Source organism: Amia ocellicauda, chromosome 5, assembly GCF_036373705.1.
Source record: "Amia ocellicauda isolate fAmiCal2 chromosome 5, fAmiCal2.hap1, whole genome shotgun sequence".
Lineage (NCBI taxonomy): Eukaryota > Metazoa > Chordata > Actinopteri > Amiiformes > Amiidae > Amia > Amia ocellicauda.
Window position 1 is genome coordinate 18613295 of NC_089854.1, and position 27166 is coordinate 18640460.

The 27166-nt window shown below is 40.3% G+C and overlaps 1 protein-coding gene across 1 annotated transcript in view; it reads left to right on the forward strand.

Moving 5' to 3' along the window:
- arhgap35a (Rho GTPase activating protein 35a) overlaps nt 1–26762 on the forward strand; it is a 76287-nt gene extending 49525 nt beyond the window's left edge. Inside the window, exons 4-7 of the mRNA XM_066704111.1 lie at nt 13202–13279; nt 14499–14630; nt 17473–17578; nt 18042–26762. Of these exons, the coding sequence (XP_066560208.1) occupies nt 13202–13279; nt 14499–14630; nt 17473–17578; nt 18042–18450 (725 nt within the window). The 3' untranslated portion in view covers nt 18451–26762. The remainder of the gene's footprint in view (nt 1–13201; nt 13280–14498; nt 14631–17472; nt 17579–18041) is intronic.
- Nucleotides 26763–27166: the final 404 nt, after the last annotated feature.

Below are 27166 nucleotides of genomic sequence, written 5' to 3' on the forward strand. Positions count from 1 at the left end.
CATATTAATCTGCAAAGGGACATTGCTGCTAAATTTGTACATTGCACTTTTATCACCCTCCTCCCCTCTCTACTGTGAGGAGGTTTAACACACAAAAAAGAAAAAGCTAAGCAGATGCTGATAATCAAAACTCAGCAGCATGGGTGAGGTTTGGCTGTGAAGGGCATGGGGATCAGTGAATGTGGACCAGACAGAGGGGATATGAAGTCATACTCTGTAGTTCTCTCTTAAACTTCTTATTTCACCCCATGACTGCCAAACCATGCTCAGCTACTCCCTGCTCCTGAATTATGCCACATTATTATCAGACCAGAAATCTACTAACCATAGCAAATATTATACTGACATGTACATGTTAAGAAGAAATATCTCTTCATATCAACGCACGCACATACTGTCCTGACAGTTCTCATTGCTCATTTATATAGCAATAAGGGCTTTGATCACGAGTCTTCAGGACCTTGGATAGTTCTCAGTGGAAAGGTACAGCCTACCTAATGTATCTGACAGTGTTCTCAGTTAGATGGTACTGGTCAAAAGCCAGTGGACCAGTACAGTAGAAGCCTGTGTGTGGAGTGCAGGGTGTGCTGTGCAGTGTGAGGCCTACAGGCTGCAGTCCAGGCTGACATATTTGCACCTCTGATGCTTCTAATTATAATCGTATAACAACTATGAACTATGATTTTGATTTTTTTTTTTAAGAAGCCCTAATAAACAACTTGATTTCAACTGCATGATGATCAGATAGTCGGCCCCTTTTAAAGAATGTACTAACTAGTATACAAGATGAGACGGCGCATGTGCTTTACGGTGATTTCACAGACCTCCCAGAAACTCAGTTTTGGTGGAAACCATTGTTTGGAGTTTAGGTCAGTGGCATACCCATTGAAGTCCTGCTGCACAGAAAAGATTTGTAATCTTTACTGTCATTATTGCTCTGGTGTGACTCTTGCCAATCTACAAAACTGTTATTCCTTCCTGTGTGATGCCTTCTCTCAGCTAAACGTTTATTAATGCATTCCTCTTCTCTTTTTCAGGTAAGGTTATTATTCTAAGACCTTTTTCTCTCTAACCCCACTCCCTCTCCTCTGCTAGTTTTGATCATAATCGCTGTTGATTCATCATTATGTGGGTGGCAAGAAAAAGATGTCATAGCTGTTTGTTTTGAAAACAATACAAATCGTTAGTTCTAGCTTCCTGTTAAAGGATGTATGTGCTAGAGCACTGTGTGGAGTTAATAGGTGATGGGAACTCAGGTGCTGCTGTGCTAAGAGGTGGGCGGGGTGGCAGAGAGAGAGATGCGAGGGAGCTCACTAGACTGTGACCGGCTGTGCAGCTGTACTGAGAGACAAGCCTGTAAATCCCTTCTCTCCAATTCTGCTATCTCTCCATACTGAATACAGGCTGAGGTTCACATACTTTGCAATTGTCTGTCTTTTAGGTGTACAGGTACCAGCCATCTTTAATGCACAAATCAAACCCCTGCATACTCATTTCAAACCTGCAAGAAACCGGTGCACAGTGTCCTCTGAAATAACTTGAAACTGACAAAAGTAATTGGCATCCACCAATGTTTAATCCATATTTAATAGAAATCAGACTTTGCTTTTGATTTTGTTTTTCAACATTATATTGTAAATAATAAAACAAATGAAAATGTCATGGACAAAAATGATGGGTTCAATAGGAATGAGATCAGGGCATAGAAGGCCACTTCAGAACAGTCTAATGTTTTGTTCTTATCCATTCTTGGGTGCTTTTAGATGTGTGTTTTGGGTCATTATCCTGTTGGAGGACCCATGACCTGCAACTGAGGCAGAGCTTTCTGACATTGAGCCGTACGTTTAGCTCCGGAATGCCAGTATTTGTGTGGGTGTGTGTGGGTGGGTATGTGTGTATATATCGATTATATTTGTGTTTGTGTATATGCAGTGCCTTTAGTGTTGGTTGTCAGTACTGCAGAGTTTCATGCATTTAAATTAGGATGTTTTTCCACTTATCTACACTCCATACTCCACCCTGTTAAGGGGAACAAAGTTTTTATTTTGAAAAAAATATATACATCATGTATATGAAACTTGAATAATTGGATAAGTCTCCACCCCCCTGAGTTAATACTTGGTTGAAGCAATTGTAACTGTGAGTCTGTACTGACTACTATATCTCTAACAACTCTGCACACCTAGATTTGGCAATATGTGACTATTCTTCTTTACAAAACTGTTTAAGCTTTAGGTTGGGGTTCTGACTGGGCCACTCAAGGAAATTAACCTTTTTGATCCTTAGCCACTCCAGTGTAGCTTTGGCTGTGTGCTTTGGCTCATTGTCACACTGAAACATGAACTTCTAGGTTTTCCTCAAGTACTTTTGTATACTTTGCTTCATTAATTTTCTCCTCTATCCTCACAAAAGCCAGACAGCCCAGTACTAGCCAATGAGAAACATGCCTATGCCTAAACATGATGTTGCTATCACCATGCTGCACAGTAGGGATGGTGTCCTTTGGGTGATGCACTCTGCTGGATTTGCATTTAAGCTAAAACATTCCATTTTAGTTTAATGAGATCACAAAACTTTTTCCCACATGGTTACAGAATCTCCTGTTTTCGTGGTATTCTAGGTGGGCTTTCATTAGTAATGGTTTCCTTCTTGCCACCCTACCATAAAGGCCAGATTTGTGGAGTGTGTGGGATATTGTTGTCACATGCACACTTGGACCAATCTGGGCCATTCAAACTTGTAGCTCTTGCAAAGTTGCCATTGGCCTTTTGGTAGCCTCTCTGATCAGTCTCCTTGCTTGGAGGCTGCTTAATGTGGTGTGTGATTTTGAAGGTGATTGGATACACCTGAGCTAATTTAGAATTCCAAAGCTATTTCAGTTTACATTTTTTTATAAATTTTCTGCAGATTTGGAAGTTGTGGGGTAGGAAGTGTAAATAAATGAAAAATAAATATCTTAAGGCAACAAAAGGTGAATATTTAGAAAAGAAGGGTAGACTTTCCATAGGCACTGTGTGTGTGTGTGTGTGTGTGTGTGTGTAATATACACTATACATGCACAGACATATACAGTCTCATACATATATATATGTGTGTGTATATGTATATCATTTCTTCTACAATAATCATCCAGAAACCAAATATTCAGGTTGCACTCACCTGGCAGGTTTATAAAACATTTATAAAGCTGTACTGTAAGGGTTAACCGATCTAACCATTCCTATGACTATTGAGCTAATGATGGGTAGGTTATGTGTTGCTAGGCTATTCTTGAGTCTCTTTGGCAACCCAGAGCGTGAAGTACTTACCTGATTCTTCTTGCAGTACTTAACTTCCCCTAGTTCACTTTTTAGAGCTGCATGACTTAAGTAGGAAAAATATGGATCCTTTGTGTTGTAAATGGTGCATACTGCCAACTGCCGTTTCTGCCATTATCACAGGATGCATATTGCAGTTTGGATTCTCAGGCTCTTCCTTAAACTGCAGATTATTGCATTTTAATTAACGCTTGGAGAAAAGCAAGGTGTTAATTGCTGAAACCCACTGCTTGAATGTCTTTATTGTTCCAACTCCAGCACAGCCTGCACCTGGGGCAACTCTGCCATCCACCAGCCAGCTCTGCTCTTCGCTCGTCAAGTCAGTCTGATCAGGAGACTGTCTGAACTGTGTGGGTGTATCTGTCTGTATTAAAGACAATTAAAAGAGGAATCGCACATAGGGAAAAATGAACTCTCCCATTTACAGCTTATCAGGCAATGCATATTATTATGAAAAACTACATTTTAACAAAGGGATGGCCTCTCGGTTATAACCCTGCGGTTCTCTCTGGCACTAGCAATTAAGCAGATAGATCAGTTTGTAGGGGAATTTGGCTCTTGCCTTATGTTCTGAGAATGGTTGGTTGTAATGCGAGTTTCAGCCGTGCAGAATGTCAAGATTTACATTACATGTTTAAATGGATAAGGCTAAATTACAACAGCAGTGTTTCATAGACTAGTTTGTCTAGATAGACTTGCTGTATTTTTCAGGGATGCCATTGTGATCCAAGCTCTGTCGTGGCAGGTGTCTCTTCGAATGCACATCAAGTGGCTGAATTATCTGAACCTCGTAAAACAAGGCAGCATTAATCACATGCACACAGACAGTGGAAGACAGATTATCATAAGGTATTATAATATTTTTAATGTAATGTGTGAAAGTTATTCTTCCAGTAGGCACTGTTGGACCACTGTTGTTATGAAGCATGAAAACACATCTGCTTCACGTGTTTTTGTTTTCACGCCAGAATTCATGTGCTCTCTGGAAAGAAACATTTCTTGTGTGCTGGTTGAGATCTATCCAAAGAGGCTAGTTTAAGTGGACTTTATCTTGCCCTATAGACCTCTGTTGTATTCCAAAGGCAGTGAGGTCAAGCTGTCCTTTCTTAACCATTAGGCATCTGCTAGTGCTGTTAATTTTGATTCACCTGGATTACAACTATAAACTATTGAAATGGGTAATTTACTGTTAAAAACAAGATGGTCAGTTCCAATGAAAAGACTGTGGGGTACATGCTGAAATACACTGTCCACTGTTCACACAATTGTCTTAAGCAATTGATAAAAACTAAATATTTTTGCAAATGGCATACAGTATAGAGTTGGGCAATACTACATTTGAAACTTAAATGGGAAATAATCTAATAATTTGATAGACTTCTCTTTACCATCCGAAGAAACAAAGTTTACAAACGAGGGGGCCATTTGACCCATCATGCTCATTTTGTAATTGCAGTAATGTAATGATCCCAGAATCACATAGTCTCTTGAATGATCCCAAGCATTTAGGTTAAACTACATGGTTGCGTAGTCTGATCCGCTCCCCTGTCACTCTCTGCATGAAGAAGCATCTCCCGTTTCCTGTTCTGAATGCCATTAAACTCCGTTTCCATTTGTCCTGCCCTCCTGGGTCCTTGTATCAATGTTGATCTTTTAAGAGATCATATGAACAGATTAGATCAATTTTACGAATCTGAATCCCTGAAAGTCTGCTATGCCGCAACCTAAATTTCAAGCCTTAAACTGAGAAGGTTTTTCTTTCTGCACCACAGTTGTTGCTGGGAGTGTATGATGTGGTGTGGTGTTGTGCCAGGCTGTGTTGTGTGGCTGCATTGTGGAGCACTGCCTCTGTCATGTCCTAGCGGGATGCTAGGCTGCTGTAATTTTCTGCCTGATGGCTCCCTCATTGAGATCGATATCAGGAGCAGGAAATTAGAGGCCGGCTGATCTTTTTGCTTGGAAGGAAGGCAAACACGCCTGTGAATAACAGCCGAGAGGGAGATCTGCAGATTAACCAGTTAGCTGCAGAGCGGCAGCCTGGCACAGCACACTCACGTGGTTTTGTAGTCTCTTTCTCCTGCAGTCTTCTCTTGCTATTTTTTTTTCTCGCTGTCTCTCTCTCAATTATTCTCCCTCTGCATCTCTTTTGCTGCTCATTTCTTTCCTCCTCCTCATTTATGCTTTCCCTGTCCATTTCTACTTTCCTGTCATCCTCCTTCCTTCCTTCCTTCCTTCTCCTTAGCCTTTTTTCTTTCCATAATTTTCCTCCCTCCTTCTTACCAGTCTGTGTGACTTCCTCTCAGTTCTGTACCCATAATAAATAATGTACCCTAAAAAATAGGACTTGGATTTACCTGTGTATAATCCAACATTTAAATTGAAAGAGCTGAACATACAACATCTCTTAGCCGCTGGAACTAATCCAAGTTTTATGGAAAGCAGTGTTAGGATTTTTAATCAGGTCAATATAACATACAATACTAAGGTTTCATTAAAATAGGCGCTTCTGTCTAAAAAGCACTCGGTTGGCTTGTACAGTTCTGCTATAAGGGCAATACTTGCGTATTTAATGTCCCTTTATGTAATTAAAAGTACATCTGCAGTTGTGGACAGTCTGTAGTGCAGAATGTAACTGAAGAAGGAAAGGAGGATCGATGGGCAGTGCGAGAGGCTGTAATTGGCTGTCAGAGCACATTCTTACAGCTTCGCACTCACTTCTAATTAGCCAGACCTGGGAATTACCGCAGAACAGGGGGAAAGCTCTGTGTCTTAGTTCTGTGTCTTAACATCTTTAATGTGGCTACAATCTGGAGAGGTCATCATCATTGAGATAGGAGAGCCAAGGTGTCCGTGTGTAGGGATGAAGGAAACCTTTAGGTTTACCATGATAAATCTGCAGTTTTGCAGTTGTTTCCCCTGATTATTTCCCCAGATTGTGCTGTATTGTCCTTGATTTTACCAAGTTACCACCTTATTGCAAGTGGGTGGTACTGCACAGCCCTTGCAGACAGTTCTCACAATAGGGTTGTAGGTATTGTAGTCAAGCGCACTGGAAAGCCTGGTGAAAGCATGGCAGTCCACAGGGCAATGAATGCCAAAACAAATGAAATTACCCTACAGATTGCCAATTGTAAGCAACTCAATATAGAAGCTGTGCCCTTCTGATGGATTTCTACTACTCTGCCAACTGCTTCTAGAGTCACTGTCCTTTTCTGATTCACAGTGATCCTCACCACAAATGTACTAATGCTGCATCTGTCTGTCCATTAGTGTATACGCACCATTTAAAAGGCATTAGCTTTTTTTTGGTGGTCTTGGCTGGTTTGTCATTTTATATTCTCTTCATTAATAGGGCATCTGAATTTGAATTAGTGTTTCTTCCAATGAGGGTTGTTTCCATTGATCATGCAGACAGTGTCCTTATGCAGCTTTACCATGGCGTATTTAACATGGGATTTGTGCATATTTAACATGGTTTTTCAGTGGTTTCCTGTGGTTTGGACATGCCTTTACTCAGTTTTACCACACTCGACCATGGTCTTTTATAAGCTTTGGACCATGGGCATACCAGGACAAGTATTTCGGTGTTGTAAAGCACAGTGAAAGCATGTTGAACCCATTGGAAACCACTTGAAACCTCAATTAAAACCACAATTAAACCACAAAAATCTTGTTAAATTTACCAGGGAGGTGTCAATATTCTTGGGACAGCTGCTGTTTTTTATTCAGTTGCCTGCTGGGAAGCAAGCTTCATAGAACTGCCCGCACATTCATTCTGCCAGACTCCCAAGGTTTCGCGTCTTCACCAATCTCCTGTGATGTTTGTCTTGAGCGTTGTCTGTCGCAGTAAATCAGTGAGCCAGATTGAGAGGAGAGAGGGGAGTAATCGCGTATCGGATTACAGGGATGGTAAACCCCTGATTATCTGGCATTAGCGCAACTTTGCTGCAGCTTCTCTGTGAGGTACCTGATCTCGTCTGCTCACTGACAGCCTTGCTTCCTGCCTTCCTCTGGCTGTGATTCGGGGTAAAGAGTGCGCTGAGGGAGAGAAGGATCGTGGAGAGTGGGAAGGAGGGAGAGCTCAGATTTGAGAGGCCCCTGATGTGGTCCAGCTGTTCCCAGACTCCAGGCCTGTGGAAACAGGAAGTTGCTTCAAATATAGGCCTTACTTTCACACTGTAAACAGCCTGAGGGCAAAGTTGTGCAACCAGGAAAGCATTCAGCTGTTTATAAACCTCCCAGAAAGCAAGCATCCCCCCCCCCTTTAAAAAAAAAAAAAAAAAAAAAAAAAAAAAAAAAAAGCTCTCTCCCAGTCCCAATCTGCTCTCCCAGTGCCTCAGACATACCTTTTGTACTCCCCCTCCCCCTTTTCCTTTTTTCTTCCCAGTCATTTACTCCCCCTCCTCTCTTTTTCTCTCTCCCGCTCCCTTAGCTCAACTCTTTAGTTTACACTCCATCCACTCTCCCAATCTCTTAGCATTGACCACCAGCCCTTCCTTCCTCTCTTCCAGTCCCTCAACAACCTCCCCCAAGCCTCACTCTCCATCGCTGCACATCAATTAGACACAGGCTAAAAGGGAACTGATGAAGTTTACTTTGCTCATGTGACAGATTCTGTAGCACGCCATGAATGTCATACATGACCTGTCAACTTAACTGCTGTAGAAACAATCAAGGATCCCCCTGGCCTGTACTGGAAAATATTATATAGGCAATACTAATTATATAGTTTCAATATCAGAGATTTAAGAGGATTCATTTAATTGACAACCATCATTAGCTGGATAGTTCAAGCTTGGTATCCTTAAAACACTATGCCAGACATGGCTTTTCTGTGTCATTGGTACATTTTACTCAACAGCCACTTTATGTTCTGTCTCTGTGATGGGGAATTGTTTCTTCTTTTGAGAATGGGGTCTTTAAAGGGGTTAAATTGCCCAGCGGTATCGGTGATCTTGATGCATCAACCACCCTCTGACTTTCTCCCGCATCTACAAAACAATTACTAGTCTCAGACTCTCTCTCCGCCTTGTTGTAGTTGTCTGCTCTGGCCTGGCCACTGTATAAAAGCTTTGGGGATAATTGATCGTGGGAGAGGAAATCAATGTGGCCTGATGTGTTGGCGAGCCTCCTCATTTCCTCAGTCAGCAAGCGGCCTTCTCTCCATCCACACGCTCCTTGCTGTCAGCCTGCTCAGTCAGGGGCGCTCTGTTTCTATGCATCTGTGCGATGTGAGAGTCAGTATGTCAGTGCATCTGTAAGTGTGTGAGTGTTAATGCATCTATGCACGTCTGTCCACCATGTGTGTGTGTCAGTATGTGCTGCTTATTGTTGAGGCAGTAATTTCTTCATCAGGTTATCTGCCCTACTTTGTTTTGTTTGCTTTGCAGTAAAATACAAAGACCCCGATTGGCTCAATAAATATAGATCTCTGCTCTAATTGCAGGTTGGCAGGCTCTAGTCCAGAGATTTCAATCTGGGTTTTCAAAGAAATAGGTGCCACAAGTAAATTGTTTAAAATCTTTAACATCTACGACTGAAGCACAGCAATATGTTAGTACTTATTCGAATGTATGATTTCTTCTAATATATAAAATCTATTTAAATGCATAAAATGTCAGGTTGTAACAACAGAATGTGAAATAATTCAAGGGGGGTGAATACTTCCTATAGCGTGTGTGTGTGTACATAGAGAGGTACACATTCCTTAGTGTTCTTTAGAGACCACAGCAAATGATTTTAAATGTCAACCAATATGGACACAGCTTGCACACAGCAGTATTAATTAGATCTGCCGCATTGCTACACACTGCTGAAATGAATATATTTTACCCTGTTTTTTTGGTTATGATGACATGTTCTTTCATCTAACTGTATTGTTTTGCTCTTCTAAATAAATCAACACTTACCCATATTTGTAAAATTTGAATGTCACAAACAACCAGCCGTATTTACATTTAATTTACTTGTTTTATTAACTTAAATTAGCACTCTGGTTTTATATTGCATTACCCCCTCCCCCTTTTTTCCTTCTCATTAAGAAAAACAGGTTTTAACTTAGTGAGACTTAACATTTAAGTCAGTAAGTATGATTGTGTGTGCACTAGGGCTGCAACTATCAAATATTTAGGTCTTTGAATATGCTGTTGAATTTAAACTTGATTTACAAAGTAATATATATATATATATATATTTTTTTTTTATCATGGTTTAAAACATTCTTTTCTTTTCGTCACAAAATATTTCCAAAGCATCAAAGTCAAAATTACAATATTTCAAAATTGTGGTGTGGAAAATTCAGTGTATCTATATAGTCTGCGCCTAAATTGGCTATTTTCTATAAAACCATATTTCCTGCAGAGGAATTGTCATTGGTCAGCTGACACATCAGTTACCGATGATCAGTAAGAGCAACATAGCACAAGGCAACTGATTTTATGCTACTAATCTGTCTATTGTATTACATAATTACTAATAAAGTGCATGGCAATATGTTGTTCAATAATTTTATATTTTAAATTAAAATGGTCTTTTGGTGCACAGAGACTTTACTGCAGCACAGTGTGTACAAAAGTGTGTACAGTGTTCATTTCTGACAATCTTATATTTATGCATTCTTATGAACAGTGAAGGATGACACCATTCATCTTCAGATAGCTGACAATATGCATAATCATATAGTTGTTACTGTAATGCCACAAATAGTTAGCGATAGGCAACCAGCATACATTCTAGATACCACAAAGAAGCTGCTGTAGTTCATAAAGCAAGATAACAAGGTTGTGGTTGAGCAGAATAGTTACATATTCTGGTGTGGTTTCATGCAAGACTCTTACATTTGCAGATTTAGAAGTGCACTATTCACTTCTAAATCTTTTGTAGTCATTTTTGTATTTAGTATAAATACATGTTAATTTGGATTCATATGTTTTTTTTTTTCTTACTTTATGTGAATGAAAAGACACAGTCACCCGTTTTCTCATTGGGAATAGTTATATTTCAAAATATCACTGTCCTGGTCATAAAAGCAAAGTTTGTGGGGAATAATAGACATTTTCTATACTTTTGAGGCATAAGTAATTAGGAAATAACACTTACTACCCAGGAACAAAAAAATAAATAACAATGTGTTACACGGTGTAATAATTGCAGCCCTAGTGTACACACTTTTTGTATTTGTAAATGATTTATATTTTATCAATCATGTTTAGAGATCTGTATTGTTCTGTTCTGTTTGAAATACCTTTACTGGAATGTGAGATTACCCCCCAAAAAGCCACTTAATGAAATCCCATGGTTTCTTTAATTTATGATCCCTCATTAAATAATTTCGGATTTGCACCTAAATTAATCTACAAACTAAGGGTCATGTTCACAGGATTTATTTCAGTATCTCCAATTCCAGATTCAAAATGGAATTGGGGCTAAAGACAGTTGCCTTAAAGAAACTGATAAACTAATCACAGAAGGCAACCAGTGTTAATGAACAATCTTTGTTTTGCTGTACCAATTAATCATTTTAAAAATCTTGGGCAATCTTACAATATTCATTTATCTCATCAAGCTCTGTGGCAAGTCCTGAACCACAAGCGTTATTTAAAAAGCCTTGACAATTAGATTTTTTTTATATAGCCTTTGATTTACTTTTAATAACTTGGTCTAGGTCAAAACCTTATAGTCAAATCATAGTAAGTTAGGACACAGAAAAAGCATAATCCTTCAGCCAATTCTTAAGAGATTTACTCAATTACAGGTATTAATGAAAGCACGTACCTTAAAAGATATAAATCATCTTTCTCATTTGAATCACCCTTAGCATCTGCACATCTTTTGCAACATTCTTACTTAATCTTTCAAGAGAGATACAGTTGCATGCATTTAAAGTACCTCCCTTTGCAATCAGCGGCTAATGTTTTAACATTACACAGCAGTCATGAAAGTTGGGAGCACAATAAAACAACTATACAACAAGGCAAAGTCTCCCTCACCCTTTTACCATCAAAGGATGATATGAAAGTGTTATTTTTTTTAAATGAATAAAATACTTGAATTTGAAAAATTGTCACCAGAATACATTGAACTGACATTCTCAGTTATCAGAAATATATAGCCTAACATGTAACATGATTTATTATTTCTGACAGTTACATTTTTAATATTGTTTTTTAATATATTTCATCCCAAACAATCAGATGTCATTGACTGTGTTAGTGAAGACCTAAATGAAGATTTATTTTCAACAAGTAAAGGGTGTCCAGCAAAATAAGACTCTGTAAAGAGTAAGACCAGATGGGTCTGTCAAGGATCAGTGCACATATGAATGTCTTGTCTTTTTGTGATCTGTAAAACTCAGGTTTCCGAGAACGGACAAATATTGTCATAACTTTCAAACGATTAAATGTACATAAATGTGCCAAAATCATGACGACGTGGGAAAAATTCGATTTTTGGGGATTTCCTAATGGACGCGCACGCAAAGGTTCTTGTCTTCGCACATTGCAGATTTATTAGGATGAGTATGGGTAATGACGAGAAAAACTAGCATGTACGCTGTACATATAAGAAAAAACTCAACAGATGAGCCGATCTATATTGATCTGTCAGTCTTTGTCAGCCAAGAAAAAGGTTTTTTGTTGCTCTAAATTTTTTTAATCACCATGTATGAAATAAGCATTATTATTGGAGTTGTTCGCTGGTCATCTTCAACTGTTGGTAGATGATGGCATGTATATCACAGTGGACATGAGCATTCAGACCTTTTAATGGTGTTTCATCAAAGCATTTTTGGTGAACAGAGCAGGTGGTCCCTGAACTCCTTATTGACATAACATTGCACTTTGAAATGTACTATATCTAGTGACACTTTGTGCTAACATTAAGCATTATCCACACAGAAAAAACAGATCATTAGCGTAAACAATGAATACATCGAATACTTAGAATATCTAGCAAATAGCAATATCTAACTCCTGGCCGGTAACAAACACAACATTTGCCGAGAATGTTGCGGAATTTTATGGATATTCCTTTTAATATGCCACAGCCTTTAAGCAAGACTCCCTCAAAATCTCACACACTAACTCTCAAGTTCACTCTCAATCTCATGAATTGTCTCACTACCCCCCATTTTCACTTTTACTCTCACTTGGACTCATTCTCACTCTATATACTAAATCTCACACTGACTTGCAGTCACTCTTACACTTATTCACTCACCCATACAGTCTCTCATACTTGAACCTTCTCCTGTGCTCACTTACCAACTTCCTTTCACTCCCACTCATTCTCAAACTGAAAACAGTCGCAACCTCTCACACTTTCCCTGCCCGACTTCGGCTTGGCCCGCCTTTTTTTTTTTTTTTATCATTCTGCTCAAATGTAGAGCCTTGTTAATTTCAACAATATGAGCGATCTGTGAGTTCAATGCTGTTTCTAAACAGGTGAGGCTTTATCCTCAATGCTCAGCAGACATTTCCCGAGGGTACCAGGAGGTGAGAGAGTGAGTGTTCAGCTGACAGTGCAGTAGCACAGCAGTGTTCTCTGGGTTAGAACTGCCATATGCCAGCCGCGCCTCGTACCCAGTCTCCGGAGTGTTTATCCTGCACTGTAGATAGGGGAGGTGAAACCTTGTCTTTATCCGACAGTAAAGTATTGGCTCTGGTCTGTTCTGTGTCCCATCATACTCTGGATTTTCAGGGTTCTATGAGTGACAAAGGGTTTGGTGACGATGGAACCTCTAATTCTAATTAAGTTGTATGTGTTGGAAACATAATAGCTATTAACTGGCTGAAGGTGATGAACATGAGTAGCAGAGTCTGGCTGAGATGTGCCCCCCTCCCTTCCCTCCTGCTGCTGTACAAACAGCCTCTCTTGTTGTCTTGCAGGCCTGAGCACTGAGGGGATCTATCGCGTGAGTGGGAACAAGGCTGAAATGGAGAGCATGCAGAGGCAGTTTGACCAAGGTAAGACAAGGCCTCCGCTACTATGTGGCACAAACTGGACTGCCCAGTGGACTATAAATCCTAACTCCCATGCAAGAGGGGAATAGTCAGAAACCTAGATTTTTTGTCTTAGTTAGTAAATTGCTTAATACCTGAAAGGGGTTTCAGTTTGCGCCTTATTGCCTGGATTTATTTGACTATTCCAAATTGGGAAGGTACAAATGGTGAAAAAATATAAAAACAAAACGGAAGCAAAGGAGAATTAGCTGTTACCCCTCCTGATTTGCACTATGGCAGAAAGAGGCGGCAGCGGCATCAGTGTGAGCATCTGCATGCTGTACCTTCTCTATAGTGTATTATATTAGAACACTTCACTTTCCAGTCCTGTGCTCTCTACCAGCTTTCACATGCATTTAAGTGTGCACATTATATAAATATGTTTTGTTCATTAGCTGCCGGAGTAATTGAATCTAGATGAGCCCACTATGGCTCTCCACCCTCCTACACCAGTTCAGTGGAGTGGAGGGTCCTACATTGGCCACTCATTACAAGGAGATCTAGTTAATGATCTGAAATGGGTTTGTTTAATGAAGCATACTTTCAGACTGGTTTGCAGTATAAAACAAGAGGTTCATTCTCATTTAGTTCAGGATAATTTAAGTTGTAGCCCTGAGCAGGTTGATATTTCTGCATGATCAAGGAAGGGAAAGTGCAATACAAAAAAAGCATTGTAACTCTAGATATCCAAGGTATCTTTACAAGCAACTATATTCCTTATAGTGCTATGATCTATGTGAATATCAGTTGACAATGCAGTATCAGTTTTAACAGTACCCAAGAAAATCATCTGTTGAATCAAGAGAAGCGAATTAATGAGCACATCCAGGGTGCTTAATAAGTTTAAATTAATCTGTAAATGAAGCTGTTAATTATGTTTCCATTTTTAGACATTCTCATTACATCCTCCCTGTAATTTAGCAAGAGTGTGGTAACCACACTTTGTTGTAATTCAGTCTGCGTGTGGCAGGACTGGTTGTGAGGGAAGCGCATCTCAAATCATTTCTCATCCTAATTGGCACAATGACACTTTTGGGAAAACGAACTTGGTATGATGGAGGAAAATAATTAAATGAAAAGGAAATCTATATCTATATGTATATATCTATAGTATATCTATATATCATTGTGCAAAAGTCCTATGTTAAGTTTGACTGTTAAGAGTGCTTACCCTGTGTTGCAGATCACAATCTGGACCTGGCTGAGAAGGACTTCACTGTGAATACTGTGGCAGGGGCCATGAAGAGCTTCTTCTCTGAGCTGCCTGAGCCACTGGTGCCCTACAGCATGCAGATGGAGCTGGTGGAGGCACACAGTAAGAGCAAGAGAGATGCACTCTCATAGACATGCACATATACACACATTTACAGTGTCTGAAACAGTTAAAGTTTGAGATTAATGTTTTCCATATTTCTGAAGCTGAGCAAATGAAGGACCTATAATTTTCATTTTCACTCTTTGTATCGTGCCATGCCACCCAATTTAAAGCTCTATAGGTTTCAAAACCTCAGGTTGTATGTGTGGTGCAGGGGTCTGTCTGCAGAGCTGCTGTCTACTTACAACTTGTTGCAATGGAAGAGCCAGCAGCTTTCAGGATCCTGCAACAGTGTTGTACAGTGTTGGTCTTTCCCTATGGGCTGTGTGAAGTAAATGATTGAGTGAAAAATGGGAAGGGGTGCTAAATAGACTGGTATAGTATACATGGTTGCTGATCCTCATACATACGTGGATAGACTTCCGTTCTTGTGCGTACATTATTCCTACGACTGTACACATGCACAGTGTGCCCCTCCAGGATAATGGAAATGCTCTAGCCTTCAGCCTCTGCATAATTTCCACCTTATCCCAGCTGTGTGAAGGGTTTACTGTGGATTATGTGTCTGAGGGGACCAAGATTTGACAGGTCACTGTAGAAACATCTGAATTGTTGAATAGGTCACATCTCTTCTCTCCCCTCTTCTTTGTATATGCTGCATTTTACATGCAAGTTTTATTCGTGCTGAATGTTGTGCTTTACGTGACAAGTGGGTAAGACTGAATTCTAGCAACAGTCTTACACACAGGTTCTTACCAATTTTGTTCAGATGGGCTTGCTGTAAGTCTCCTGCTCCATAGGGATACTGAAACCTGCCATGCTTTGAACAGCGTCTATTCCCACAATAATTACATTTTGAAATCATGGAATAATAAAAACGTAATGACAATAATATATTATTCAAACATTTTCAGTTTCCTTTTATTTCCATTTGCGTAAGTGTTTGATGTAATTTTATTTAATTTTAATTGGTTATCTAATAACATTTTAATTATGCCGTTTGAAGCATTTGCTGTTTTCTATTGTTGTTCTAAGAGCAACCCACATGACAACAGCAGATCTTGGATAGCTACGCAGTCCCTAACAAATACAGCAAGCACATCAGGAGAAAAATGGTACAATGTGAGAGTAGCTGTACCTGTGTAAGGTCCTGGGATCCATTGGGATTAATACCAGCTATTACCATTACCTTATGTTCCTTTATTCACATTAAGCTTGCTGTAAAAATTAAGTAGGCTAGCCACACCACTGTTTTTGTTTTTATCTATAGCTGTGTTCACATTACACCTTCTAAACCGGCACCGAGATGACTCACCCCTGAGTTCAGCCCTTCTTGCATTCACATTTGCCTTGTGCTACAGTACACGGGTTATGATTCACATTAATGTGTTTTACCCCGGCTTCAGTGTTTCGTCTCGGGTTAAAAATTACAATGTGAAAGCGCTTCTTTTTCTGCCTGGGGTCGCCCCGGATTCAACTGTCTAGCTTGAAATCAGCTTATATGTATTTATCTATATCTGTAATGTCCCAGGCTGTACAAAACATAGGAATGGTACTGTACTGCTTCAGCTTCATTTTATCACCCGTTTTTTTTAATATAAACTTTCTATTTTTATTTTATTTATTTTTTTAATATAACTTGGCTTGATAAAGCTTTCTCCTTTTATCAGGAGGAGACAATCTAAGGACTTCACATTAACATTGAGTATTGATTCTGACATATTTCAAATGTCAGCCATCGAAATGAGTTTTATTAACCCCACACAAATTAGCCACACACACTTTAACCACTTATTTAAAAATAAAGAAAAAAGCATTTAAAATGCCTGCCAGTAATGCAGTAGTTAAGTACTAAAATGCTATTTTAAGCCAACATATAAACTTTCTTTTGCTGGTGACATCTCTACCACACCTCTGTTGAATATTATTTTTATTATTATTATTAGTATGTTAGTAATGTTATTGCAGTTACAGTGGTTCGTAATTGTCACTCACAACGTAACCAGTGTGCTCCTATCTCTTCCTGGGCAGTGCGGAAAAGTTTAATTTCAATTTAGATTGACAGAACAGCAGTACATCTGTCGCCCTCACCCAGCTGTGTGCAACTCCGGCCCACTCAGACTGACTCGCCTTTCTCACTGCCTGTCTGTTCTGCAATGCGAGTGCATACAGAAACCTCTAGCTTGCTTTTGTTCTGTTCGCTATTTGCCATGTCTGCGTCTTTCAGACAATGCCAACTGTGCATCGTCTCTGTGTAGTTGTGTATTAATGACTGTGGCAGCAGGGACTCTCAAACTCTCCCTTAATCATCAGCTTATGCGATAGAAATAAGCAATGCAAAAACATGTACATAGCTGAAACCCACTCTTTCCTTAAGTTCTTGTTTCTGAACTTGTATTTATTATTATTTATTGAGAAGCATATTATTACAAGAACGTTTGCAGAAAGACATAGTGCAAGCATGTATTTCTAAGATTCTAGGGAATTCATACTAAAATTCTTGCATTCACTATGTGCTAAGTATTCAGATTTTTAATTCATTAATGGGATGTGGCTTGCTTTCTTTTTCCATATTGTTAAGCCCCCTGGATCTATTGCAGCCACTCCTCTTCATTAACTGGAGCAGTCAGAGTTAGGTACAGTACTTTGCTCAAGAATGCAATGGCACCGTCCACCATGAGGCTTGAATTTGAACCAGATCTGTAGCCATTGCTCAATAACTGCGCCTCACAGTACACAGAAAGTGATATAGATGCGACTGCAATAGTGGCAGTTTGTGTAGCAGCGCCTGCAGGGGCTGATATAAATGCCATTGTCTGTTTTCTCCTTGCCTCCTCTGCAGAGATCAACGATCGAGAGCAGAGGCTGCACACCATGAAGGACGTTCTGCGGAAGTTCCCCCGGGAGAATTACGACGTCTTCAAATACGTCATCAGCCACCTGAACAAGTGAGTGTGGCTCTGGTTCCTGATGCTGCTCAATCTCATTTGGCACAGCTGACTGTAACAGTCACTTCCTGTAACAGTGAACCAGAGGATGGCTAAGTGGGTGGGTGCTCGACTCAGCCAGGGTTTCCTGAGCTTGTTGCCCGATATCCAGTCCCATTGTCTTACCAGGTACCTGTGAGCTCTCCAGTTGTCTTAGTGAGAGCTGCATTAGTCTTCCCCATGGGGACCGAGCTCTGTTTGTGCTGTGAGATGTGGGTGGCTTGGGAGCAGACATTTTGGAGGACGTGTGTGCATGTGCAGATGTGCACATGTGTCTCCATGCTTTTCCGTGTATGAGTTAGCTGCTCCCACCCACCATTTGTTTTAGTGCAGGAGTTGCGTTAACAGTTTGCGACTCCACATTGGAAAAGCATTAAAGAGGGAAATAGATTTGCTGAGCCCCGCTGCTGTTGTCTCTCTGCAGGGTGAGCCATCACAACAAGCAGAACCTGATGACCAGTGATAACCTGTCCATCTGCTTCTGGCCCACGCTGATGAGGCCCGACTTCACTACCATGGACGCGCTGACAGCCACCCGCACCTACCAGACAATCATCGAGATTTTCATCTGCCAGTGTGCTTTCTTCTTCTACAATCAGCCGCTCGTGGACACCCCCAGTGGCCTGCCTGCCTCCCCCACCCCCCTCATCGGAGCCTCCAACTACACCTGCTACTCCCTGGCGTCCCACCCTGCCTCCTCCTCCTCCTCCTCCCCGGGGGCACCCCAGCAATCCCCCCCGCACTCTCCACCCCCCACTCCGCAGTCCCCTCTGCAGCCCCTCCTGCCTCCGCTACACCCCCACCATGCTCCGGCCGAGCAACAGACGCTGTGAGAGAGAGAGGTGAGCACGAGAGAGTAAGCGATTAGAGTGAGAGAGAGAGTGACATGGCCTGTCACATGCTGGACTTCACATACACTGGCAGCCATCATAGAGGGAAAGAAGGAGGTCAGGAAGTAAGCATTAAAGACACTTAACTAGCGTACTGCCCTGAAATCAATCAAGGTTTTGTTTTTCATATCCCCTTCTTTTGCAACTTTTTCCCCTGATCAACTCTCTACAGAAGGACAAAAAAAAAATATATATATATAATGAAACAAAAAACAACATGCATACATGCATACACACATACATACAGAGAACACTTCCCTTTCCTTTCTCTCAGTAGAGGGTGTCTAGGGTGTCCTAGAAGGCTCTTCTTCTCTGCTCCCATCTCACCAGCTCACCTTCTAGTGGGATGGTGGCTGACTGGAAGGAGATGGGGCAGTTGCTTTATGCCCCTGTGATCTGTGTCCTGATCTTACTTAAAATGTATTTGCCAGTGACTTGGTAGCTGCTGCCCAGGGCTCCAAAATAGGATTTGGAGAATTTGCGGACAGGAGTATGTGAGGCAGGGGGAGAAGTGGAGCAAGAAGACCCAGACGTCAAAGATCCACAAACATTAACCACCCCACCGTCCCCCCTGCCCTTCTGCTCTTCCTCTTAGATGGTCAGTCATGGTTGTACAGAGAAGATTGTGGCCTAATTTAACTCCTAAATCCTAATTTAATGGATTTTCCTGGAAACCATACACAGACTGGGGTGAGGGGATTCATTCTATTTTCTGTTGTTCTTCTCATTTAGAAGTCAAAAGACATTCTAGCCTTCCTAGGTCTTACTTTCCTCCTGCCCCCTAACAGAACTAAGTATTAAAAAAAAGAGGGGGGTAGGGGGGGTGGGGGGCGTGTTATTGGGTAATAAAGGATTTCCCCCACCCCCACACAGACATCCTGGTGATAAACCAGAATAAAAGCTCTTGCCGTCTCCAGTGATGTGCCAGTGCTGGAATTATAACTTTTCACTGTCCCGGTAATGATTGTCATCTTCTGCATTGATCAAAACCCTGCAGGATGCAGCTTCCTCTCCCAAGCTGGAAGATGTTTCAAATTCATCATTTTTTCTTGTTTATTTATTTCTGTGTTTTATTTTTTTTCCATATTTGAATATCACCCCTCTTTCCCGTTTCGGATCAGGATTTCTGGGACTGCCAAGCTTCCTTTCTCCCGAGTGCCTGTGATTCTCTCTATAATCAGCGCAGTATGGCAGCGCATCAGCTGCATAACTCTGAGACTTTTTAGGAACACGTGAACACACACACATAGTGACTACCATACCTGCTTCATGTGGTTTCCTTAAGGCATTTGTGTTGTATGGCTGTGGAGGTGTAGGCAAGGGTGGGAGCACTTTACTGGACACAGAATACGAATTCTCTTAGAAATGGAATGCTTCTATGTGATTTGACTGTAGAACATTCCAGTCATCTGGAATTTGATCACTTTTCAGATTGTTTATATATATATATATATATATATATATAAACATATTCACTACTCTTGCTCACAGGGTTTAGATTCATTAGAAAAAACAATGGATACATTAGATGAGACATTATTAGTTTTGGGTGTGCTTGCATATAACAATGCTCATTAGCAATATGAGCACTGACTTTAAATCTAAGATGTTTTTCTCACTACTGCTTTTAAACCATCACTATTTCAGGTAAGAGTGGAGAACAGGTTACCAGTGTTAGCATCTGAATCAAAACCCAGACAAATACCCGGTGGATGCATTTGAAAGCATTACATTTGCTTCAGTGAAATAATGATGATTTTGGTCCTGTTGATGTAAACAACCTTAATAGTCAGAGAACAGCTGATCAGGTGGGCAAGATCTTAGATGACAAACAAACAAACAAGAAAATAATAACATTCCACTACTGATGATTTGGTTTGCTGAGGGCAGCGTCAAGGCAGCATGAGCTTGTTCTAGGGCTGGTTTACAGAACTGAAGGTTAGTTTCACAAGTAGCAATCAGGAATGGTAGTAGGGGAGAGGAAGGTGGATGGTATATAGTACAGTGAAGGCGTGAGAATTTGGACTACTAAGTCACTGGATTTTGGTTCCAGCACCCATTACTAAACATTTAATGATAATTTTGTCCTTGTTTTGAGGGGGATTTGCAGGGCAGGGGTGAGTTGGGTCAGTCACGGCTCCCCTGGAACCACCTGCTTCTGCTTAGCTTTTTTTAACAGTGTTGCGAATGTATGAACAATTGTTAATTAACAATTCCAGTTAAGATTACTATCCTGCTCCATAGCATTGGGAGCCTGCTAGTTCCTTGCCAGCCTCACACATAACTTGGATGTATGGGATAGCGCGGGAATATTAGGGTTGGGGTGCAGATCGGCCGTGTTGAGTATATTTGGAGACCGTTAGATTGGGCTTCCATTGCAAAGCAGTCTGCTCCACGTCAGGTTATCCAGGCTCTTAACTTGTATATAAGCTAACACCCAGGACTTGGAATACACCTGCTGACTTAATGGTACAGTTGCATGGAAGTATATAGTTATACATTGTGTGTGTGCTTCACTGATGCACTTTGCCCAAGCTCATAGCACCCTCCAGTGAGAGCGCTGGTCCCCTCCTCTAAGAAAAGAAGACCAGGGAGATTAGTGAGAATAATCTGTTTATCGGGCAGTTGTGTGTTGCAGAAGGGTCCCTAGAGCTGTTCAGGGAGAAGGCCAGCTAGAGGAGATAAGGCTGAATGAAGGCTGGAGAAAGGCCTCCTCTAGCTGGCCTTCTCCCTGAACAGCTCTGCCCTATGTGTGACTGTAGGGAGCCCCCGTGCCTCTGTCTGGGGTGGGGGGGTGCCAATAGGAAAAACCCTGTAGAGATCCGGCCAGAATATGATACAGCAGTTTGTTATACCCGTCATACCAGTTACAGGATCTTGTATGTGAAAAAAATAGAAGCTGGATATTTCCTCTGTATCCTCCTTTTGAGTTTGTATACAAAATCACACATGCATGGATCGAGTTGCATTGCTAAAACACACTTCTATAAAAGTCAATTCAATTTTGGGCTGGAGCTTTGTAAAACCTTCACAGTACTGAGCAGTGGAGGAGTATATTTGTCCATCCCTGAGAGTGAGTGGTAGCATTTCTCTACTTTCTTTCTTGCTTTGCTTGACTAAGTCTGTTCCCAAGGTTTAGTAGAAGGCAGCTACTCAGCTGACAGAGCTTCCGGTCTATTAATATTCTGCAAGAGGTCATTTTGAACAACTTTAAGGATTTAATTGATCTTTACCGGTTTAATAATTAAGGCACTGGTTGTAATGGAATCGATCGGGAAGGGTCGGAAAAGGGGTGGTGTGTGTGAATTAGTCCTGTTCTCTGTCAAGAAATGCCATAACAGCTGCTCTTGTTCTTTTAAAAGCACTGAGATTCCAAAAAAATACATGCTGTAGTTCCTTTAAAATCCACTTCTAGTTTGATCATTTTTTGTTGTGATTGTCAGTCATCACTTAATGGGATAAAATCACTTGAAATATAGTAGCAATGTAGGGGAAAATATGTGCTGCTTCACCTGTTGAGGGATTAGAGGAAATCTTGTATGTTTTCTGAGTTGCCCTGAATGAAACCCAAAACTATCTATTACAGAGCTAGGCATGGATACTTTGCATAATCAGAATTGGGATATCCAGACATCTTCTGCCTCACAACTGAAAATCATTGCATTCATTTTCCCCGGTCAATCAATATTCAAATGTTCATTGCACAAACCAGTTGTTCTTTACCTGGCTGTACCTTGTGGGGAATTTAAAAAGGTTGACTGGAGGATATTAACATGAATTGCACTTATCTGTAGTTCTGGCAAATTATTTTAAGAATGACATTCCCTACTGTCAGGTCAGTTTCAATCTACCTACTCCATGAATTGTGACCAATTAATGAAAAATCTGATTGACATTGTCTGTTTGCTAAATGTAATAGGTGTTCTTCTTTGAACCTGCCACAGATATCTGTGGGCACAGTGATAGCAGCCACCTCCATCCACATTCAGATTCATGTTTTTTTTTCTAAAGAAGGCAGAATATTTACATTTTTAACTTAAATAATAAACCGCTAATCTTAAGGTGACATTGACCGGTAATTGATTTTATTTTTAACATGTTTTCTGTTTAAACTGCATTGATATCTTGGCTGTACTTTTAATTCAGACCTTCTTGATTCTAGTAAGATTCATTTCTGTAATGAAAGATAACCTGTTGATCTTTATTGTTAAACAATCTGTATATTGTACTGCAAAGCTCAGAAATGCATTTCTCTGTCTTCTGGCTGGTGGGGTAGCAAGAGACAGTATAGGGAGGGCAGGCAGTCTCTCTGGTTCATGGAAAAGTTGTTTGAAGGTGAAAGCTATTGGTTGTAGTGCAAGAATATTAGTGTGGAGATGCTTTCCATAATATTGTAGATGGTTCAGATTGTAGTAGTTTAGCATGCTTAGTTTCAACTTCATGGTGCTGCTCCCTACTTGATTGGTTCGTTTTGTAACTGTGGAGTGTGCCAGAGAGCTCTGCTGCCACCTAGGGAACCCATTTGGCATTGCAGCCAAACCATGACAGAGATCAGCAGATCAGGGCATTCGCTGGCATGTCTTGTCTTTTGAATCCTGCTCCTATTACATTACTTAATAAAGAATTGTATTGTCATTTTCACCCACAAGTACGTACTACCTGATGCTAGACAAAGCAGCCCTTTTTGATCCAGGCATATAAAAAAAAAAAGAATAAAATTTGTCTGTATAACAGTATAGTTATGGTGCAATAGCATACCCATTCTCTTCATATTAGATACGCTTTTTTTTTTTTAATGGACTCTTATTTTCATTGCTCTTGTTGCAACTCACTCACCACAAGACGGTACGTATTTGAGGGGTTTTGATTTGTCACATGGGAACAGATCTCCGACTGCACAGCAGTCTGAGCCATTTTTTCTGATCTGTAGCTTACTGTGTATATAAGCCAGTGCCAGCTACTGGAGGTTTGTTTGTTATACTTCAGATCCACCTGCATACACAGATGCAAAGAAAGTTCCAATCCAGCAGTGAAATTTGAACAAGAGGTTGGGTACCTGGTAAAGCCAGAAATGGCCATGCAAGGGGTATTTAATTTCTGTACCTGAAAATAGACACTGGTGATTTGCCTCAAGTAACTGCAGCATACCAAAAAGCGACTCCATCCAATTCCTGCTTGCTGCAGCACTCGCTTTCCTCTACATTGCCAAAATGCTCAGACAGGCCTTTGCTATTCCTCTTCACCTGGTTAAGTGTCTAAAAATGCACAGCACTGACTAACGTTCTGCCAACTGCTTAACCCCCTCCATGTGGAACTTGTGTAGGCTGTGAATTTGTTTGGGCATTTTCAGTCTTCCAAACTAATGAATTTCAATCATGATTTAACATATGGAATGAAGCTCTTGTCAGCAGATCATAAATTGACTGCATACCGGTGAGACGTCACAGAATGAGTTCTCCCTGAATCCGTAGGGTTAATTATGAATGCATAGTAATGGGAGGTGCTTTTCCCTGCAAAATGAACTCTGTGAACTTCTCTCTGCTATCAGCCAGTGTCTGTAGTAATGCACCCTTTCAATGGTTTTACTCTGCCTTCTGTAACCACTAATGCAAACCTCAGATGGTTTACTGCTATAATTTCAGTCCATTCCTGATCAATAAAAACTGTTTTGGTTACCAGTCAAATCGACACAGATTTGTATCCCAACTGTACAGGTCTCCCTCAGCTTGTGGTTAAAATTCTGCAGACTGCAGTTGTGCACACATGCTCTCCCAGAAGACACCTCTGGGGCCTTGAGCACTGTGTGCCATCTCAAAAGAAAAAAGAAAAGTCTCTACTTAAATACTGCTTTTGTGCATGAATAGGAAAAGATAAAGAATTATATGAGTGCGTGTGTGTATATAGACTGTACAGTATATAGGTTCCCCCTTCCGTCCATCCTAATCTGGGGTTTAGTGCTACATTGTGCAGGTGATCAGTTAAACCAACATCTATTCTCTACTTTAGTTCTTGGTAGCACTGGAGTGTTATAATTTGAGATGCAGTATTCCTACAGGACACTGACCAGGCCTTTCTCATGCTGGTACCAGTGATGGGACCATTACTCAGGTTCTTTGCCAGCATTCATCCCTTCATACACTAATCTCATTCTCGACCAATTTGTATGCATGAATGAGAATAGGCCAATAAATCCCTTTTACCTCTTCATAGATATAAAGTAGTTTAACAGGAGCCTACTGTCCATTTGCTTTAGATTGCTTAAGGGGCAAATCTGAAATTATGTCCAATGCCGATTTCAATACAAAAAGAATAGGTGCTGTTCTTAAACAGAGCCTAAATGAATCTGATAATCAAGGATCACATGTGGTTTATTGATCTTTTTTTTTTTTACATAGCTGCTGGAACTAGTGTAGAATATCCAAAAAATGGATGCTGGCAGTAAAGCATTTCTCCTTTGTCCCTAAGGTACTGCAGTCAAGAGCTTTAACATTGTTTTCTTTTTCATAGTCCTCAAACTACTATATCTTTGAAACAGAATGTAAGAATGATCAAAATCTACACCCCCCCACCAGTAATACTTGGTATTTGGGAGACTGATTGACTTTTCTTCGGGATAGTTGAATAACTGGAAACACACTTGAATCCTCCTTGTGATTTATTAAGTGCTGGGATTAAACACTACCTGGGGTACAGGGCAAGGGATTCTGGGTAGATTGGGGAGGAAAGTGTTGCCCTAGATTTTAAATACACCTGGAGCTGTTAAAATCACATCAGGAACAAGGCACTTTTTTAAAAATGTTTTCATCATTGTCCTTTTTGGTTTGTGCTCAAGTAGCGGCAGTATCCAACCCATTTAAGTCACAGACAGAGGGTATACCGCACTGTCAAAAGGAATCGAACAAAACGTATAATGCTTTGAACTGTCTATTTAAAAAAAAAAAAAAAAAAAAAAGTTCCCCCATGACCAACTTCCATTTCCAAAGTGTACAACCCTGCTGTGCCTTTTCATTGTACCTGGAATTTTCCTGGCTGTGAATATTGATGCCTGTACAGGCGTGCGTGCATGGTTGTGTACGTCTATGTATGTATGTGTGTGGGCAGTCCTAGGCTGTAGGTCATTCTAAACTCTGTTAATTCTGTAAGGAGCGAGTCTCCACACCTGAGAGGAGGCAGGTGTACACTTGGGAGTGCAACTTGGTAACAAGGGATTAACAAGTCATTGTTTCTGTTATGCTTATTAGAGGGGTGCGCCTGCGCAGGCACGCTCACACACACACTTTACATTTTTTATTTTCTAGCCAGTCTTTGCGATTTGTCCTCTTCTCTCACATCCCTCGTTAGTGAATTGACACTACCTATTCATTGTATGCTGGTATTATGCGTATCCTCTCTAAACTGCGAGACCCCACTAGAATATTACTTGAAGATGCAACTGGTCATTTTATGTAGAAAACCCTTTCATATATATAAGGCCCATTTTCTTGTTCATTGTTGTAGAAAAGCTGGATCTGCCTTTAGAAAATGACAACACAGTTGTTGTTTTTTCTCTTTTGGGAGAGGTAAAGTGCGGGGAGGGGGGTGACCCCGAAGGGTAGGGGTTGGGTGGCAAAAATATGAGGGTGTTTTTTCTGCATCCAAGCTTGAGTTCTGGTACTTTGTATCTTCCTCCTGTACAATGTTCTCTATATATGTCAATGACTTAACACTAAACTGACTTTGAATACAGATGAACAGTTGAAAAAAGAAAAATGTATTAAAATGTGATATTGGTTCAGCGATCTCTGTGGCTGCATCACCTTTTTCTTTCCTTTATTTTGCAACAATGGTGACAGACTGTCTGTTAAGTTAAATGAAACAAGCAAAATATATTAAAATGGTTGTTTATTTGTATGTTAGGGGTCTAACAATCTGCCCTTTAGTCAATGGTGATAGAAAACATTTCTTTTTATGTTTTATTTTAATAATTAAAAAGACAATTTTTTAACAATTTTGTGAATGGTGTTAAGGCCAATTCAGTATAGTGCATGATTAAGTACAATGCCAGGGAGAGGGAATACCACTCTCAGTATTTAAAAAAAAAAAAAAAAAAAAAAAAAAAAGGAAAAAAGAAAAATAAAAAAAAAGTAAAACAAAGAAACAACAAAAAAATCATGTTATTATTTGCTGAAAGTATCGTAATTTGTCTCAATGGGAATGGTGTAAAAACATTAAGGCCTTACGTGACATGTATAATAGTTAATAAATCAATCTTGTAAGATGGGTGTCCTGGCTGTCTTTTGTAAGGGGTGTGTTTGTCCTGACTCTTTTATAAGTGGGTGGGAGGGGTGGTTGGGAGTATGTGCAATCACACTCACTGTTCTCTATTCCAGGGCTTTTAATTTTCTCAAAACTATAAACACACTTCTCAAAACTTGCACCATATTGACCAAACCCTAGACTTCTCATACAAAATGAAACCTACTCAGAACCACATTATCTGTCATATAAATGAAACATTACCCTGAGATGCCACACAAAAACATGAAATACAATGACACTACTGCACAGCTATTGCGCACTGGTGAGAAGAATTGAAAACACTATTATAAAAAGTTGTTAATGAATCAATAACCATAAGGTGTTCCAGAATTTCCCCTATACATTTTGCTCATTACATTCT